This window comes from Spea bombifrons, chromosome 12 (genome assembly GCF_027358695.1).
Source record: "Spea bombifrons isolate aSpeBom1 chromosome 12, aSpeBom1.2.pri, whole genome shotgun sequence".
Classification (NCBI taxonomy): Eukaryota; Metazoa; Chordata; class Amphibia; order Anura; family Pelobatidae; genus Spea; species Spea bombifrons.
In genome coordinates, this window is record NC_071098.1 from 12,920,753 (window position 1) to 12,937,731 (window position 16,979).

Sequence of the window (16,979 nt, forward strand, 5' to 3'; positions counted from 1 at the left end):
AATTCTGCCACCAGTCTTTGTCAAACTTTGTGGTAGTCATTTTTTGCGGGGGGTTTTTGCCACACACATTTTACTTCGGATATGAATTTACAGCTCCTGGTATATGTCACTATTATAAAACACCCCAATATGTGTTCAGCAACATCTCCTGAGTACAGTGATACCACCCATGAATGGGTTTTCATTTTTAACTAGATTTTTCCTAATTTATTTTACTAATCACATTGTGATTAGAAAGCTGGGCTCCTTTGACTTGCATGGTTGAATGCAGTGCCTGTTTGGGTGAAGAAAGCAAACGTAGATCGCTTTCTACACCCATTTGAAGTCATGACAATCCTGGCACATCGATTGTCATCAAGGGGTTAGAGTACCGCATGTCTCTTCCATTGTAAGTGAACCTTGCTGCCTTGTAGTCAGACATTTTTCCAGTTTGGCAGCAAATATGAAAAAAAAAAAACCCATTGTGTTTGTTTTCATGTTCTCTCGAATACAAAAGCGCAAGTCTAGGAAACCCCAACTGATGTTGTGGGGGGTTATTATGAAAACTGCTTCTTCCAGGGAGAATAGGTATAGAAACAAGAACCTACATGGTGCCCATTGTGCCCAATATTAAGCCAACTCCACAACCAAATATATTCAATGAGCCCTTAAGGTGAAAAAAGCAAATTGGAAACTAAAATAATAGGTTTGGTAAAAACCATGAAAAATAGAACATCCCTAGAGACCACTAATCCACAGTGTAGTAAAAATTGCCCCTCTCAGTTCTTGATAGGTATGAGAGTTGACAAAATTAACCCTTCAGGGTTTCTGGAGGGTGAGGGTACAAACCCTTCTGTAGCCAGCTGGTTGGCATCTCTGGGCTGGATCAGAAGAAGGCTTGATGGATTTATGTGTAGGATAGAAACTCTCTGATATTGCAAAATTCCTATAGCCATCTATTGTCATAAAAGAAAGAACCAGAGCTTAGTGTTCCAAGTGTCCAATGCCAAGAGAAACCAGGACATGCAATAAGTAAATACAATACAAACTTTTATGGCAAGGTAGCTGCACAGATGGCTTCTCAGGTTAGGCTGGCAGGTCTGGAGGTCGAGTGGAAAGCTGGGCTTATCGACTGGTTTCTCAGTATATACCTGGTTGCATGGAAAAACCTATACCTCAAGTCAGCTGGCGAGCATTGAGCCAGGTCTGCATTGGTGGCACTTATGGGGAGTAAGCTTCACCTTTTTGGGCACAGTTTCCTATCTGGATCTTTGCTTCAAAAGTGGGCTTTGGAGATAGTAGACACACTGAGGAGCCCATAAAGCATGGTCCTCTGTGTCACAAAGAGGCCTATTGGCCGCGTTGGGAGAAACTGTGTTACAAAAGGAGAAAGCCCAGCTGAATTTGGTCTAGATAGCCCTTTCAGCTTAAGTGCTTGGTACACCCTATCAATTTGCTTACCTAGAATCTGACTAAACAGCCAAATGAAAATCAGCATATGGTCTTCACCTTTTGTTGCCTCAGATGCTGAGGTATGGTAGCCGCACAATAAGCCATCTAGTTCCTCATGCAATGTTTCTTGCACATTATGCAGAAGAGCAGAAATATTGCCTTTCATTATTAATGACTTCATAAGTCTTTGCAATGGGACAGCCTTTGGACCCTAGATGGGTAGGGGGAAGGAAGATCTTGCATGACCTATGTCATTGTTAAGCTGTTTAGAGAAACTGAGCCTTGCAGATATAAGGTAAAAGATTGCTTTAAATCTTGTTTTTGTCCTTAGCCTAGGTGTAAGTTGTATAGTTGTTTATATCCAAAGCTACTAACCATCCATTCAATAAGTAGTGTATCTTTTGTAAATTGCCCATAGGGTTATGGAGGTGTGTAAGAAACATATTTACGGACGCAGAGGCGCACGGCGGGGGGGGCTACATAGCCATTTTGGTTGCAGGATGATTACATTTTTTAATTCTCTGACCAAATTTGAACAGCAGCCTCCAACCTAATGTTACTTTCTTAATTAACTGACCTACAAGTGCTCACTGCTTCAAGCTGATCCTCCCTGTTCAGCTGACACCGGGTCTGAGGCAGGCTTGGGTGTCTTCTGGTCTTTCACACCACCCATTAGTCATCCGAGTCACATCACTAGGGAGCAGGGAAAAGAGGCAGAGCATTGGAAGGGGGACATCTCACCCTATCGCACCTATAACCCTTACCCTGCTTGAAACCTTTGTTATAGCTGCTTGCATACTGCGGGTAACCACACTGTCACTGCAGGGTCACCTTACCAACAGCTATAACAAGGAAAAGTAACACATTATGTTATCTGATGGCGCTATGAAGGAAGTGCCCATGTGGATGCCCTCTCAAACCTCGCCATCAATCCTTCTTACTGGAGCGTGAGCCGATGCCAGTGCCACAGCACATTCATTCAACGTACATGTGCAAGACCCCATTCCCACTTACATCATCGTTTGAGTTTGGACCCAATTATTTATTCAATCGCGTGTAGCTTTCCCATGCACAGCATGTTCCCCAATGCGGCCAAAACGGGCAAATGAAGCTGCCTGCGCTTGGGCAAGAGGTCTGCCATATCATTTTTTTCCCTGTAATCTGGAAAATATAAGTCACATCACTACAGTGGCTGGGCAGCTATGGACAGGTAGTAAGTTCTTTCTGACTTTTCACTTCTGGGATGAGTGAATCAAATAGAGATCCATCGGTGCCACAGGAACGCCAGCCCATGGCACATACACAAGCGTGCTTTCAAATAAAGCCCTGCAAGGTCATCCGGCTATTACACGTCTGGGCCCCATTTTCACATGTCAAGTGCCAGTTTTGGGTGCTGCACATGCAATACAGCCAGCAACAGCAATAAAAAAACACACAGCTGTGCTGCAGTATTGGCACGGTTGGCACATATGTCTGTAGTTTCAGAACGCTTCCTTCCCCCGTGGATATAAGAAAGTGATTATTAATGAATAATTTCAACAGGCTCGCTTCCTTCCAAAGCCTTTCACTACTTGTCCCCGTCACCTTGTTGCCAGGAGCCGCTGTCACTCACTGACACACACCCCTCCCCGCCCTAACGGTATTTCTTTACGGCATTTCTGCGTACTTGACCCTGGCAGCGGCTCATTAATATAGAAAAAACGTCAGCCATCTTGCTCCACCTCATTGCTTTAAATCTCGGCTGGACTGAAGCCACCGGAAGTGTTCCTTGCCATCTTTCTCCTCGCAGTGAGTCAACTATTTCCCACGGTAGAAACCGAATACATGTGACGCAATTAGCTCCTGTACCTTAAATATATATATTTTTTATTTTTAAATAGGACCGCTTATGGAATCTTATCTTGTGTTATTCTTTTTCTGGGTGTAGAAACATGGCACCTCTCGGCGGACCTAAGGTCTGGACGAACAGCGCCGCCTAGCTGTACGTAGCGTGCATTGCTACTGCCGTAAATGTTACCTTTTCGCCGGGGAGGTCATTGAAGAAGGAGAGCTTCGAGGCCCTGAGTGTACTCTCAGCAGCTATGCTCCGCTTGTGCCTGAGGCTCCGCGGCCCTGTCCGCTCAGTCTTGTCGGTTCGGGGACAAGCTAATCCAGCTTCGCGTCTGCGGAGGTATCACGCGGGCCCCACCAACAGACTGAGAGCTCTCCTTGGGAATCCAGCAACCTCCCCTGTTCCTAAAGGAGTGGAAAGGCTGAAAACGGCTAACGGCAGGAGATGGTACAGCCTGCCCCCCCACCAGAAGGTAGAATAAACATGAAGGGGCTGGGGGCGAGTGGGAGGGGGGGGTCAGCATGCACACAGCAAGTGTCAGCGGGATAACGTAAAGGTAATGACAGCAAGGTGAGTCACGTGATCCCGATGGCACTTGGGGCGATTGGAATATGTGTGATCGCTAGCAGAATAATGGCTTTTCCTTGTCATAGTTGCCAAGCATCCCCGTTTCACTGGGGCAGTCCTGATAACAGTCCATGAGCAAATCCTATTCTAAGACACAACTGCCTGTGCATGCCCAGTATGTACATAGGATTTGGGTGTAAAATGACGTCACTATAGTACCTTTTTTGGGGCATAGCTTCATGGAGCGTCACAAGTCTGTGCACCATCCCCCGGTGCTGACTACTATATGCCGAGGAAATGAATGGTGATTCTTCAGTGGAGTCTATTCACTAAAAGGAGAGTTGTTTCAGCAAGAAGGGATGAGCTGGCCCTGCATAATGCATAACTCAATGAGTGAGGAGCCAGACAAGCTCTTTCTGGATGAGAAGCTGTCTGGGGTTAGACCTTCATAACGTATGTAATGACAGATCTCTGTCCAGCTCTCCTGTCAACTCTCCCTTTTGGCAGGTAGACCCTAATGTGTTTTACTTTCAGCTCTACATCGAGCCCCCTGGATGATCAGCGTTACCAGGATTTAGGCAGGTTGTACACACTGACTGCATCCTTTCTGTGCTCTGTTCATGTGGTTAAAAAGTTGACATTGTTCACTGTGCGGTTCACTGTCCCTCCCTGCGTGGTAATGATGTGTGATGATGTCATCAACACGCAGCGTATCTCAGCAGGTACACCTGGTTTTCCGAAGCTTTCAGCATGTGATGGAGAATAAATATTAAAAGCTGCCGGACCCCGTTGGTAGGCGGACTCAGAAAACCACAATAGTGAAAAAGCACCTGCCGTACGTGACACATGTATGTTGTCAGTAAATAGGTTTGTGTAAGCAGAGAACATACATGCAGTTTTACCGGCATCAGATGCATTGTACGTGAAGCCGGACTGTTGTCACAAATACCAAAACACTTTGGGGTTTATTCGCTAAAGAGAGAGTTGGCAGGAGAGTGTATTTACTAAAGGGAGAGCTGTGTTCTATTACAGAATGCTTAGGCTTTCATAGAATGATGAGATCCTTTATTTTCTCTGAGATCTCTGTGCTTGTCACTGCGTGGATATAAAAGCAGAGATGTCTGGGTGACGGGACTTTTTCACCTTTACTTTTGAACAATGGTTATATCTGAAACCCTTTTAAGTGTGAAATCCCGTTGTGGATGGTTTATTGGGATTAGCCATTGTATGCCTGGGAATCAAGAAGCTGTCTTAAGTAGGGGCATGTATTCTAAGCAGTGTAGTCGTCCGATGTACGTGTCCACGATGAACGACCGGAAAATATTTCTGCGGAGGGCAGACACGTGACCGTGACCTCCTTTATTGGAGTGATTGCTGTCCCTCGGTGGACAGGTAAGTTGGCACTATGGTGTATAGGCTTGTACGTGAAAATAATACATACTTTTCCCATAAGAAGCAACATAAGTATTTGGAATTGGTGTTTTTCTGTGTGATACCTATTGTTGTCTATTCTGTAACCTCTATATAGTTCAGAAGTACAGAACGATCACTCTTTCAGTTGTATTCTCTTTCGTTCGATCCGTAGGTGCCTTTGCCAGCGCTGTCCCCGACAATGCAGATGGGAACGATCGCTCGCTGGGAAAAGAAAGACGGAGAAAAGATTAACGAAGGGGACCTTATTGCGGAGGTAAGATTTAAAAAATAGACCACCTTGAGTCCACCACATAAGTCAGAGTAGGAGGTAGTGATAACTTTCCCATGCAAGAATGTAGTGTCACATGTGCTGAAGACCTCAGCGGTCTCTTCTTCAACCCAATTAAGGCAGGACTGTAATATTCAATTAATCAGAAAAAGGTCATAAATAAAAAATGTAAAGTATATAAAAACAAACCTAGGCATGCCAATAAAAATAGTGAGAGGTAAGAATAAGTGGAGACAATCGTGCCTGATTGAGTGCACGGCAGTCGTCCCCTGTGGTTTGGAAGGTTCTCTTTGGTAGTGGTTGGGAAGGATTTTTCCATAAGCTTTGGCAGATCTGCTTTAATTCGTTATTGCAATAGATATTAAAACTGTGAAGAAGGCGCTTTCATCATCAATGTTTCCTGTTGTTTTCTTCTTCCTTAAACAAAATGTTAACTGAATAGCAGCTAACCTTCAGGGAACCCTCCCCTGGGGCTTTTGAGAGGCATAACTTATTTCTTCAGCCTTTATTATTTGAGGCATGGGAGTGAATAAACCTCTCACACCTCTCTTCTGTTACCTAGGTGGAGACGGACAAGGCCACAGTTGGATTCGAGAGTCTGGAGGAATGTTACATGGCCAAAATTCTGGTGCCGGAAGGAACACGAGATGTCCCCATTGGCTCAATCATTTGCATCACAGTCGACAAGTAAGTTAACGGAGTAAACAGTCTCCTATTTATATATTCGCTACTAATATTATTGTTAGAGGAAAGTATAGAACACATTTACATCTTTGGGTTAATGTTTCCTCTGTTTTACTGCCGTTTCCACGTTTTGTACTTTGTAGTGTAAGTTTTACTGTTTTCAAACATTTTTGGTATCCCCGCTCTTTCCAAGAGACCTCTGCCACTGTCATGATGTCATCACTGCTGGGTCTATATGTCATCTGAAGACGATTTATTAGTCAATCAAATAAGACAACGCTTTAATAGACGGCTATTTCATGTAGGCACTAGACATTGTACAAATATGTGGTGTCGGTATACAGGTTTAAGGGCATTTCCTCCGTGCACTTGATGGTATATTAAAGAGTCATGGTACTCCACAAGGCTTCCCCCCCCCTTCAGTGTTTGTATGCTTTGCTGTCTGAACCGGGTTCACTAATTCTTTGTTTGATGAATTAAAATGTGTCCCTTTTGCCGGCTAAACTACAATCATTATGTCTACTAGGCCAGAGTTCATCGAAGCCTTTAAAAACTATACCTTGGATTCGGCTGCCGCAGCTGCTCCTGTGCCACCTCCTGCCACAGCTCAGACCCCACAGCCTGCAGTCCAAGCCCCCGGCAGTACATATCCTACTCACATGAAGGTAGAATTTATTTTATTACTCTTGTGGGTCCCGAAATTTGACATTCTACATTTGTCCAGCTATTTTTATTTATTGATTAGCGAGCCTCCCACGTATTTAGTCTTTAAATCAAATATCAGTCATTTTCACACTACTACAATCATAACGTTACCAAAACCTGTAATAAATCCAATCCACCAATTTCACTTTAAATCTATCCTGTGCTGTACAGATTGTTCTGCCGGCCCTCTCGCCAACAATGACCATGGGCACCGTTCAGAAGTGGGAGAAGAAGGTCGGGGAGAAGCTGAGCGAAGGAGACCTTCTGGCTGAAATTGAGACTGACAAAGCCACGATAGGTATTTATTGGGCCAATTTTTAATGACGTGGATGCAGTATATATTGTTATGCTTTTATTTCATCATGTCTTTGTTTGAGAATGAACCCCTTGCATTTTTCAGTACCATCCTACTTCCATATCTGGTTCTACTTTGTTCCAAAATGTATATCTGCGTGAATGCACTGCATATGTCCCTGATGTTTGAGATATTTGGAGGGTATGGTTTGCACCTGTGAGATCAGAATACCAGTCGGAAGGACATAAACATGTACAGCATCCAGACAATAGTCAGTGAAAAGAATGAGTGCAAAGCTTGTGAACACCCAGCATACCCAGTATTGTAATACAGACTGCATGCCATAAAAAGTAGCTGTCAGTATCCTTTTAATGCCAGTTTTAAATAGCGGTGTGATATAGATACTTAGTGTATAAGAGTCCGTCTGTTGTGATAAAATATATAACAAGTAGTCATGGCTATGATTTTGGCTTGTATCTCATACTGTTGTCTTTGCATTGAGGTTTTGAGGTGCAGGAAGAAGGATATTTGGCCAAAATCCTTGTGCCTGAAGGGACTCGAGATGTTCCTCTAGGGACCCCTCTGTGTATCATAGTGGAGAAGGAATCTGACATCGCCACCTTTGTGGATTACAAAGAGTCTGCTGCAGTAGTCGACATTAAACCCCAGCCAGCACCTTCTGCTCCGGTAAGAAAACAATGGATAATCTGAATGGCGGTTTCACGTCCCCTACAAAGTACGGTCTTTGCGGTTGGCTTGGTGCCCCTGGCGCACGTGAAAATAGTAATTAGCAGGAATAATAATTGGAATACTGATCACTAGGCATCTCCTGACTTTTGTGTGTCTTCTCTTAAGGCCGGAGGACCACCACCTCCACAACCTCCCCCTGTGACGGCTCCTCTGCCTTCTGCGAAGCCCAGCACAGCTCCCGCCAAGGGAAGGGTGTTTGTGAGCCCGCTGGCCAAAAAACTAGCAGCAGAAAAAGGCATAGACCTCAAGCAAGTGAGAGGTGAGTGGACAAGTTAAAATCCTAAAGTCTTGGAAAGCATAATAATTCCTCCCCTTAGATCCGTGTTTATGAAAAATGAAGTTATATAGATGATTAATCCATGGCCCTACATTCAATCCTTGTAGATCAGACACAATACCTGCGTTATGGAATGTGAGATTAGGCATTGTACACCGTGCCTAGAAGCAGCTTGTTTAATGAGTTTGTTTTTTTTTAATGGGTCAAATGATAATGAAATGAGCAATAAAATTTAAAAACCCTCTATATATATATTTACAAACAGCTCACAACATGGACTATGCTTCACCTATGCTCACCCAGCAGTGATGCCAAAGTGCTGTAAAGTGAACTAGTGGTGTTTGTACATGTAACACCAGTCATATATATATATATATATATATTATTGAACGTGGACTGTTCCCTCTCCATATTGCTGCTGCTGACTCATGTTACACAAGACTAAAAAATATTCCTATGGTGTTAACCTCCTTCCATTTTCTATATTTTAGGTACCGGGCCAGATGGAAGGGTTACCAAGAAAGATATTGATTCCTTTGTCCCTCCTAAAGATGCTCCTGTAAGTATATTCTGTTTACTTCTTTAAATGTCATGGTTTTATTATTATTATGCTTATTTTTCTCTAACACACACATACAGGTGAACAAACAATGGTGTTCTAGTAATAGAAATTGTATTAAGTGGAGTATGAGAAACCTAATGTATTATTTTTACTAATCAGGTTGCAGCTACAGAACCAGCTCCTGCGGTTACTACACCAGCACCAGCCGTGGCAGCCGTTCCTACCGGCGTCTTCACAGACATCCCCATTAGCAATATCCGAAGGGTAAGGAAAAAGTAGGAGCTGAGCTGAATTCGTTGGCGCGCCCATAACTAAAACAAATTCCTGTACCTGTTTATTTATTGTTCATGCATTGTCCAGGGGGAATTATTGGGTATTTCAAAATTCTGGTAATTGCAGATCTTTGGAGAAATGCCAGTTACTTTGATAATTATAACCTTATTACAACGATTTCTTGGTACCTCTCTAGGTAATTGCCCAGCGCCTCATGCAATCCAAACAAACGATACCTCACTACTATCTCTCCATTGATATAAACATGGGAGAAGTCGTACAACTAAGGAAAGAGCTAAACGAGGTAAGATTTACTTTGGTATTCACCAAAAAAATGGCCAAATACTTTTTCGAACGCAAGACCACTTTTGGTTCTTATTGCGTGTGCGCTGTGGTCATGTTAATATACTACATTAAACATGTGCTAGTATGGGGACCAGACCTTGGGCTCACTAATTGAGCCGCGCATTAGCTGAGCTTGCCAAGAGCCTAAGAACGGTCCTTACAAGCATCGCCGCGACCCAAATCCCTAACGAGAGCGGGAATATGAGCTGTCTTGGGAGCCTCGGCAATGCGGGCTTTCCCAGCTATATTTAGGACAGGCATTAAAGGGCAATTAAAAAAAAAATAAAACTGTATATTATCGTGACCTGTATATATTATGATTGCGTTTTATACAGGAACCATTAACTATCCATACCTAATTCACTCTCGTTACATGTTAATGGTGGGAAGAATACTTGTGTTTTACTTGGCACGCTAAGTAACTTGCAGAATACCTACAGATGACATTTGGAGAGTTTTATGTTGGTCATTTCATATTAATCAATGCAGATTTACCATGAAAGCGTTTCCGTTCCTCCATTTCCTACTTATATTAATATGTTTCCATTGTAGTGGGCTTGATGTGTGTGAATACAGCCATCTTCTTAACACTTTATTCAGATAATTCATAAATGCAAAACATATACGCCCCTCCCCCACCGTCAGCACGGTGTATATTGAGTGACGTCGTGGGGTTGTAGAGCGGTTCTGAGATGTCTCTTCTGAACCTTTGCAGGTTGTCAAGTCTGAAAACATTAAGCTTTCTGTCAATGATTTCATCATTAAGGCCTCAGCCTTGGCGTGTCTCAAAGTGCCAGAGGCCAACTCCTCTTGGATGGACACTGTCATTAGACAGTAAGTGTGTGAAGGATTAGATGGGATATTTGGGCAGTGAACAACATGGGTTGTGGAGTGTTTTACTTGTTTGTGACCGAGGGGACTTATTTACTAACCTGTGAGTTTGTAGACACATCACTGGCTTAACAATGTGTTACGAAGGACCCATAGCAGCAGCTTTATCCTACAATAGGTGCCAAGCCTAACCAGTTTACCTATACATTGTGCAGACACCTTTGACCAAACCCCATGTGGTCTTGTTGACTTTAGTAGATGTCTAGATGAACAAAATGTCATACTTGACCTTAGTTTTTTATTTAGTCTTACGTTTATTTATTTGAATGAGAAAAATCTGATGTTCTCTCAACCATTGTCTTCAGAATGTAACTAAATATGTTAATGCAAAACTTAGCGTGTGTTAAGGCTGCCAACTAAAGGGCTACCAACTAACACATTTCAGTGTAATTGCAAACTTTAAACCGTATGAAATAGTGAAAACAAGATCGTTTTGTGTCTCCCAGGAATCATGTGGTGGATGTGAACGTGGCGGTGAGCACTCCAGCTGGTCTGATCACCCCCATAGTGTTCAATGCACATGTAAAGGGGCTGGCTAACATCAGCACCGACGTGGCATCCTTGGCCAACCGTGCCCGTGAAGGAAAACTTAAGCCTCACGAATTCCAGGTGAGTGAAGGGGAAAGTGTTTACACATGTTGTCATAAACATCAATAATGTCCTCCTTTTCCTCTTCCACCTAACTTAGTTTATGAAAATAACATTTAAACAACCAGATGGTAGCACATGAGCTAAGGAAAAAGTTTCAGGAATGACAGTCTGGGAATAAAAACAACAAAACAAAAACCTAACCTTCACGTGAGAAATGTTTGCCCCTATGATTAACAAAAATGGAGACAATTTATAGGGAGCTTGGCTGGGATTTCTCTTCTCGATTTACCAAACCTAGGTTTTGATACCTTTTTAGCTAATTTAACTATCTTATAGAAAGACCTTTCTCTATATAGAACTATAAAATGTACAAACATGTTTAAAATGAGGAATCGTTCTGGAAAGTTAACCGAACGCTTTTTTTTTCTTCTTATCCAGGGTGGAACTTTTACAGTTTCCAATCTGGGGATGTACGGAATCAAAAACTTTTCGGCCATAATCAACCCTCCCCAGGCCTGTATTCTTGCCGTGGGAGCTTCTGAGAACAAGCTGGTACCAGCAGACAATGAAAAAGGGTACGTATACAATGTGCAGTGCCGTACACAGTGAGACCCAATCAGTCCTAACCTTTCCAAAATAAAAGTATCTTCCCGTTTGGCTGCATATCTGATCCGTGTTATGTATGGTCACAATATTGTCTACATAACTAAACCACAACTGGTTATCAACAGCAGAAAGCTTAATATACTAACTTGATGTGAAATCAACACATTTTGCTTTTGTCTTGCTTCTCTTAAGATTAATGGGGGGGTTTGGAGTGAATTTAGGTCTCTTTGGTATCACAGATACTTTGTCTTCTTGCCTTCAAAAATATTAGTTTGGTACACTGATAACTCAAGAAAAGGTAATTTTTTTTCTTCTTCAAACAATTCTCTTCTTTTTCCAGTTTTGATGTTGCCAACGTGATGTCTGTCACTTTGAGCTGTGATCACCGCGTTGTGGATGGAGCTGTTGGCGCTCAGTGGCTCGCTGAATTCAAAAAGTTCTTGGAGAAGCCGACCACCATGCTGCTATAGAACAAGATTACAGACCTGTCACGTTCCTTGGGCCCTCTGTTGTATCCAGACAAGCTATTTATGTACCCTCTGCATCTCAAGACTCCTCTGATACGCGTATAAATTCTTCTTAATTTAAAAGAACAACGGAAAAACTTTTTTTTATTCTACATTCTGTACAGATAACCAGTGTTCCACTCCGATAAATGTTACCTTTTCGTAGGACTGTGAACCACGGTGCCGGGTGCTTCAGCGACGTTATGTCTAAAAGGTCAGATTTCCCATAGATGGTTTTAAGTCATGTCATGACACGCTAGAACAGCAGATAAAAATAGAATATATATGTGTAAATCTCAACGTGGTCTGTGTATTTTCTGATCAATTCGTAAATATGTATTTGCACACCTAAAATATGTATTGGGGACATTTTTACAATGATTTGCGCAGGTTATTTTCTTACATCCGTGCTTTTAAGTGAAATACTCAAATAAGTGAATTGATACGCCACAAGCAACTGGCTACACGTACATCCTTCTTACACGACCGCTTTGAAAAACGATGGCCTTCTATTATCAAGTGCAGGTTACCGTGGATTTGTACCGCAGTTCCACTAAAACAATGTAATTTCGGGTAATTTCAGGTCACTGGGTGACACGCCTGTGCTCAAGCAGGAATATCGATTTAAAGCCTATACTTTTAGATAAGCCCAGAGCTGCATAGCATTATTCATACTGTTATTTGACTGGAGGGAGCTGCGGACTTTGTTTCAAATACTCAGACAACGTTCCAGGCGAGATGCAGGCAATAATGAACTAAAATGGGAAGCAGGTTTGATATAGGAAAGGTAGACGCACTTAACGTAACTCCTTTACACGTATGTTTTTGATAATATGGAGATGAAGAACAAATTGTGACATAGCTGTTGGTTTATAAACTTCCATGCCCAAGGCTAAATGTATATTGCAATTGTTTTTCCCACCGAACAAGTTTAGTATATATATTTATTTACCAGGGAAATAAATCTGTTACACGTGTTTTACTCTCTATGCTATTGGACAAATTACCCAAGTCACTATGTAACAAATGTTTATTTGAGATTTTTTTGTCTTACATTAGTAAAAAAAAAACGACAAATATAAATATTACTGGAAAACTGTGCAAAAAATGAACATCTAAATAAAGCATTTCTATTTGAGATGGTAAGAGGCCCTAAGTACTGTTTGTCTACATTGGTGGTTTCAGCTGGTCTGTGTTTTTATGCATATGGAAATTCATTTCTGTAGATTATACGAGATGAACCGCTTCATTGTGAAAAATAAAAGCTCGTTTTATTCCCTGCAGTCTGTTCAGTAGCTCAGACTGTCATTCTCATTTGGGTTCGGTAGAATAATACCGCTGGAACAGGACACCCAACGCAATTAGTGCTGCATCACCTACTTCTTACCAACAACGACAGCCTCTGTCCAGCCAACAGGACGGTATTTAATTTGTGCTACGTTTCTGAACCCTTTGATACAGCATGGGGGGAAAAAAGCCATTCCCTCGTGTTTTTCCTTCGATGAATACTCGCTGGCCTAAGATAGAACTATACCGTCTCAGGTATGAAAGGTCATCTACCAACCTTTATAGTATTGGTGTATTTAATCCAACAAAAAATACATGTATGTAATATTATAATACAATGTGTCAGCGGTGTATAGTCGTCAGGCGGTCATAGTAATACTAATTTTAAGTAAACTTTTCTTCTTTGTACGGTGTACACAGCAAGTATATGATTGACACCGTAATTTGGAGTCGCTGTCCTAGTGAATGTCTCCAGATGTTACAATGCTGACATTTTAACGGTCAAACTACAATTTGCTTTGTTGTATTGCGCTGTCACCGTGTCTTCATTAACTGGAACATGTAGATTAAGGTGAAGCTTATACTTGCCGGGTACTGTAAGCATTAAATCATCCTAGAAAAGAAAACGATATGTATTTCATACACAGCAAGAGAGGAGCTTTTAAGTTTCACAGTAACTGTCCTATGTGGGTAATTTCATACAGAGCAGCTCCCCTCAACCTCCAGGACTATAAAGACACTGAAAGGATTGAAGAGGTCACTGTACTCTACGGTTTATTACAGCAATGGCATTAAGTGCAGATCAAGGATCTTTGATAACAGGATTCTATCTATTTTAATCCCCTGTTATAACCACACTGTTAACCCAAGCTATTTAAATATATATATACCGTATTGGCTCGAATATAGGCCGCACTTTTTTCCCCCACTTTAAGTCTTTAAAGTGGGGGTGCGGCCTATATTCGGGGTCTAGCGCCCGACGCCCGGGACATGCAGTCCCGGGCGCCGAGCAGGCAGCGGGGTTAGGATACAGATCCCCCGCAGCGATGCAGGGGACCTGCATCCTACTCCCCGATATGCTCAGACAGCCTCCCCTGCCAGCAATTCCCACAGGGCGGGGGGGTGCCGGCACGGGAGGTTGTCTACCTCTGCCCCCCCCCGGACTTACCGGAGTAGACTCCCGGGTGTCTTGCGGGGCCAGCGGGGGTCATCTACGCAATACGCGTATACAACTTCCGGTGTTGTATACGCGTATTGCGTAGATGTCCCCGGGGGGGGGCAGAGGAGGACAGTGGTAGCATATCTCGGGGAGGGACGACAGTGGCAGCATATCTCGGGGAGGGACGACAGTGGCAGCATATCTCGGGGAGGGACGACAGTAGCAGCATATCTCGGGGGGGGGGACAGTGGTAGCATATCTCGGGGGGGGGACAGAGTGGCAGCATGTTTTTTTGGTGCTTTTTTTAAAGAAAAAAACTTTTTCTTTAAAAAAGCACCAAACTTTTAGGGTGCGGCCTATATACGGGGGTGGCCTATATCCGAGCCAATACGGTATATTTAATCACCTAATCTCCAATTAGCAATAAAGCAAAGCCTATGAAGAACAATGGCATGATGAAAAGTTGTAACTGGTCCAGAAGTGTCTAGTTTTACCGTGTCTCCTTTTCCATGGTTTGTGACTACTTTGTATAATAAACTTATTTAAATTGCATGCTTACGTCTTTTACCTCGGATACACTCAGTTCACACTCTGCTACTGAACGGACTCTTGGGAGTTCCACTTTCAGAAGAAGCTGTGTGGTCCGTCCTGATTCATCCTTAAGATCCGAAAGATCAAACTTGGGAGACATAAGTAAATCTTCCTCCTTTAACTCGGTACTGGAGATCTCCTCTATCAGACTGGATCTTGTGTTTTTTGGAGTCTTTTCTGCAGTTAAACATATGGAAGGGCTATGTTCCTCCTCTGCTCCTTTAGCAGTTAGGTTTTTTATCTGTTCCAATAAGGATTCTTTCCCTGCTGAGAAATAATGCGCAGCTATTTTAGTGTGTGAACATATGTCTGGTGATATTAGTATATGTGTGTCTGGTTGTGTTTGTTTGAGTGGGTGTGAACATTGGTGTCATGTGTCAGTGCTAAGTGTCTAGTTGTGTTGGTGTGAGTGTCTAGGTGTGGGCATTAGTGCGAGTGTCTGAGTGTGTGGATCCACCCTTGGTAGTAACATTGCTTCGATAAAACCAGATGCTATTTACATACCTTTCTTTACATCCTTTTTCATCATGTCTGGTTGTTTCCGTATCCCTTGCAAACAATCTTTCATCCTTTGCACGTTGCCCTTGAGTTTAAATGGAGCAAGGTGGTAGGAGTGGCAGAGAGTAACCTTGTGTTGCTCTTCAATATACTTCATAGCAAGACGGATCAGCTGGTCTGATTCTACCGGGTCCTGATCGGCTCTCTTCAGCACCTCGGGATTATATGCAATATCGGTAACTGTCACAAAATGCAAATGATGATTTGAGAAAAAAAATACTTTGTCCTGTAAACTGATTGCAACTTGAGATTCATACAAAATATTTTTTTTTTGTTTACAAACAAAAGCTATTGCTATTAATGTTTTTTAAATACATAATATCTGCCAATTATAGCAAGTGTACCTTACCACTTACTTGGGACCTGCTTCTCTTTTTACTCTCTGTTTACAAGTATATAATATTAAGTCTGCTGTTCACTGGTAATGTCAACATTATGAAAAGTGATTCGTTCATAGAGGTGTCTACATAGAGAATACATTTTGAACCCCTGGGAGCTTCTGCAAGTTGATTGTATAATCCAAGGTTAATGTGAAAACATTGGACAGCTTCTTACAAAAGAAGCTCACTGGGGTGAGCCCTTCATTGAGTAGAGTGGCCAGAGAGTTAAGAGGTTGAGCTGGACTCCAAGCTCCCAATTTATTGAAAACATCTCAAAGCCTTTGCAGCCTTGAAGAACTGCTTACCTGCTCCTTCAGAGAGGATTTCAAGCCTGCCTCCACTTAATGGCATAGGGTGGGCTTCAGATTGAGGAGCTGGCACCCTGCTCCAGCTACAAATGTTAATGAATAACACCTTCTCCTCTGGATCCTGCAAAACACAGCCAAAAATATTTAATCTCACTCGGCATTATTTATATCTTAAATATTGAATGATGTTATTATTCTCAGTTAGCTATCAGTGAAAACTTACTGCATTTATTGTGCTTAATTTAAATTGATATTAAATAAAAAAAAATCATACAGCAGTATCCAAGACAAGTATGATATATAAGAATATTAGTTCTGTGTGCATGAATGATATCATATTCACCTAAAATCTATTCTATAGATATATATAGCAGAGCACTGCTTACCAATATTTTGGTTTGGAGACACATGTGCGGCTGTGGAGGGGCCATGATCTCCTTCCCTCCTTTCACGTGCTTCTGTATAAACCTCTGGTAACTCTCAGGACTGTTTTCAGCCATGTCATCCAACATATTCCAAAACTGATTGACTTGGGATAACAGCTCATTCTGATCGCTAATACCTTCCATTCTTCTTTCACGCTGGACAAAAATAAATACGTAATCTTAAGGCAAACAATTACACTCTGCATTAAATTACAAAACAGCCCCAACCTGCACAACTTCTTTGAAAGACCACTC

The 16,979-nt window shown here is 42.3% G+C and overlaps 3 protein-coding genes across 4 annotated transcripts in view; 1 reads left to right on the forward strand and 2 right to left on the reverse strand.

Annotated features, from left to right (window-relative positions):
- FDXACB1 (ferredoxin-fold anticodon binding domain containing 1) overlaps window positions 1-16,979 on the reverse strand; it is a 104,555-nt gene that overhangs the window by 14,019 nt on the left and 73,557 nt on the right. The gene's annotated exons all lie outside the window — the stretch shown is intronic.
- DLAT (dihydrolipoamide S-acetyltransferase) lies at window positions 3,428-13,299 on the forward strand. The gene is made up of 14 exons (XM_053451701.1): window positions 3,428-3,734; window positions 5,415-5,516; window positions 6,094-6,218; window positions 6,742-6,880; window positions 7,092-7,218; window positions 7,718-7,902; window positions 8,071-8,224; window positions 8,734-8,801; window positions 8,964-9,068; window positions 9,274-9,381; window positions 10,138-10,256; window positions 10,760-10,922; window positions 11,343-11,479; window positions 11,851-13,299. The coding sequence occupies exons 1-14, from the start codon at window positions 3,513-3,515 to the stop codon at window positions 11,978-11,980; spliced, it is 1,884 nt and encodes a 627-aa protein (XP_053307676.1). The 5' UTR covers window positions 3,428-3,512; the 3' UTR covers window positions 11,981-13,299.
- PIH1D2 (PIH1 domain containing 2) lies at window positions 13,737-16,871 on the reverse strand. Of its 2 annotated transcripts, none has more exons than XM_053451707.1 (5): window positions 16,686-16,871; window positions 16,297-16,420; window positions 15,558-15,791; window positions 15,031-15,317; window positions 13,737-13,916 (listed from the first exon to the last, which is right to left on the reverse strand). In XM_053451707.1, exons 1-5 carry the CDS (start codon window positions 16,866-16,868, stop codon window positions 13,782-13,784), a joined length of 963 nt encoding a protein of 320 aa, XP_053307682.1. In that variant the 5' UTR covers window positions 16,869-16,871; the 3' UTR covers window positions 13,737-13,781. The 2 variants fall into 2 exon arrangements, with proteins under 2 accessions (XP_053307682.1, XP_053307681.1); XM_053451706.1 differs by having other exon boundaries at window positions 15,031-15,320.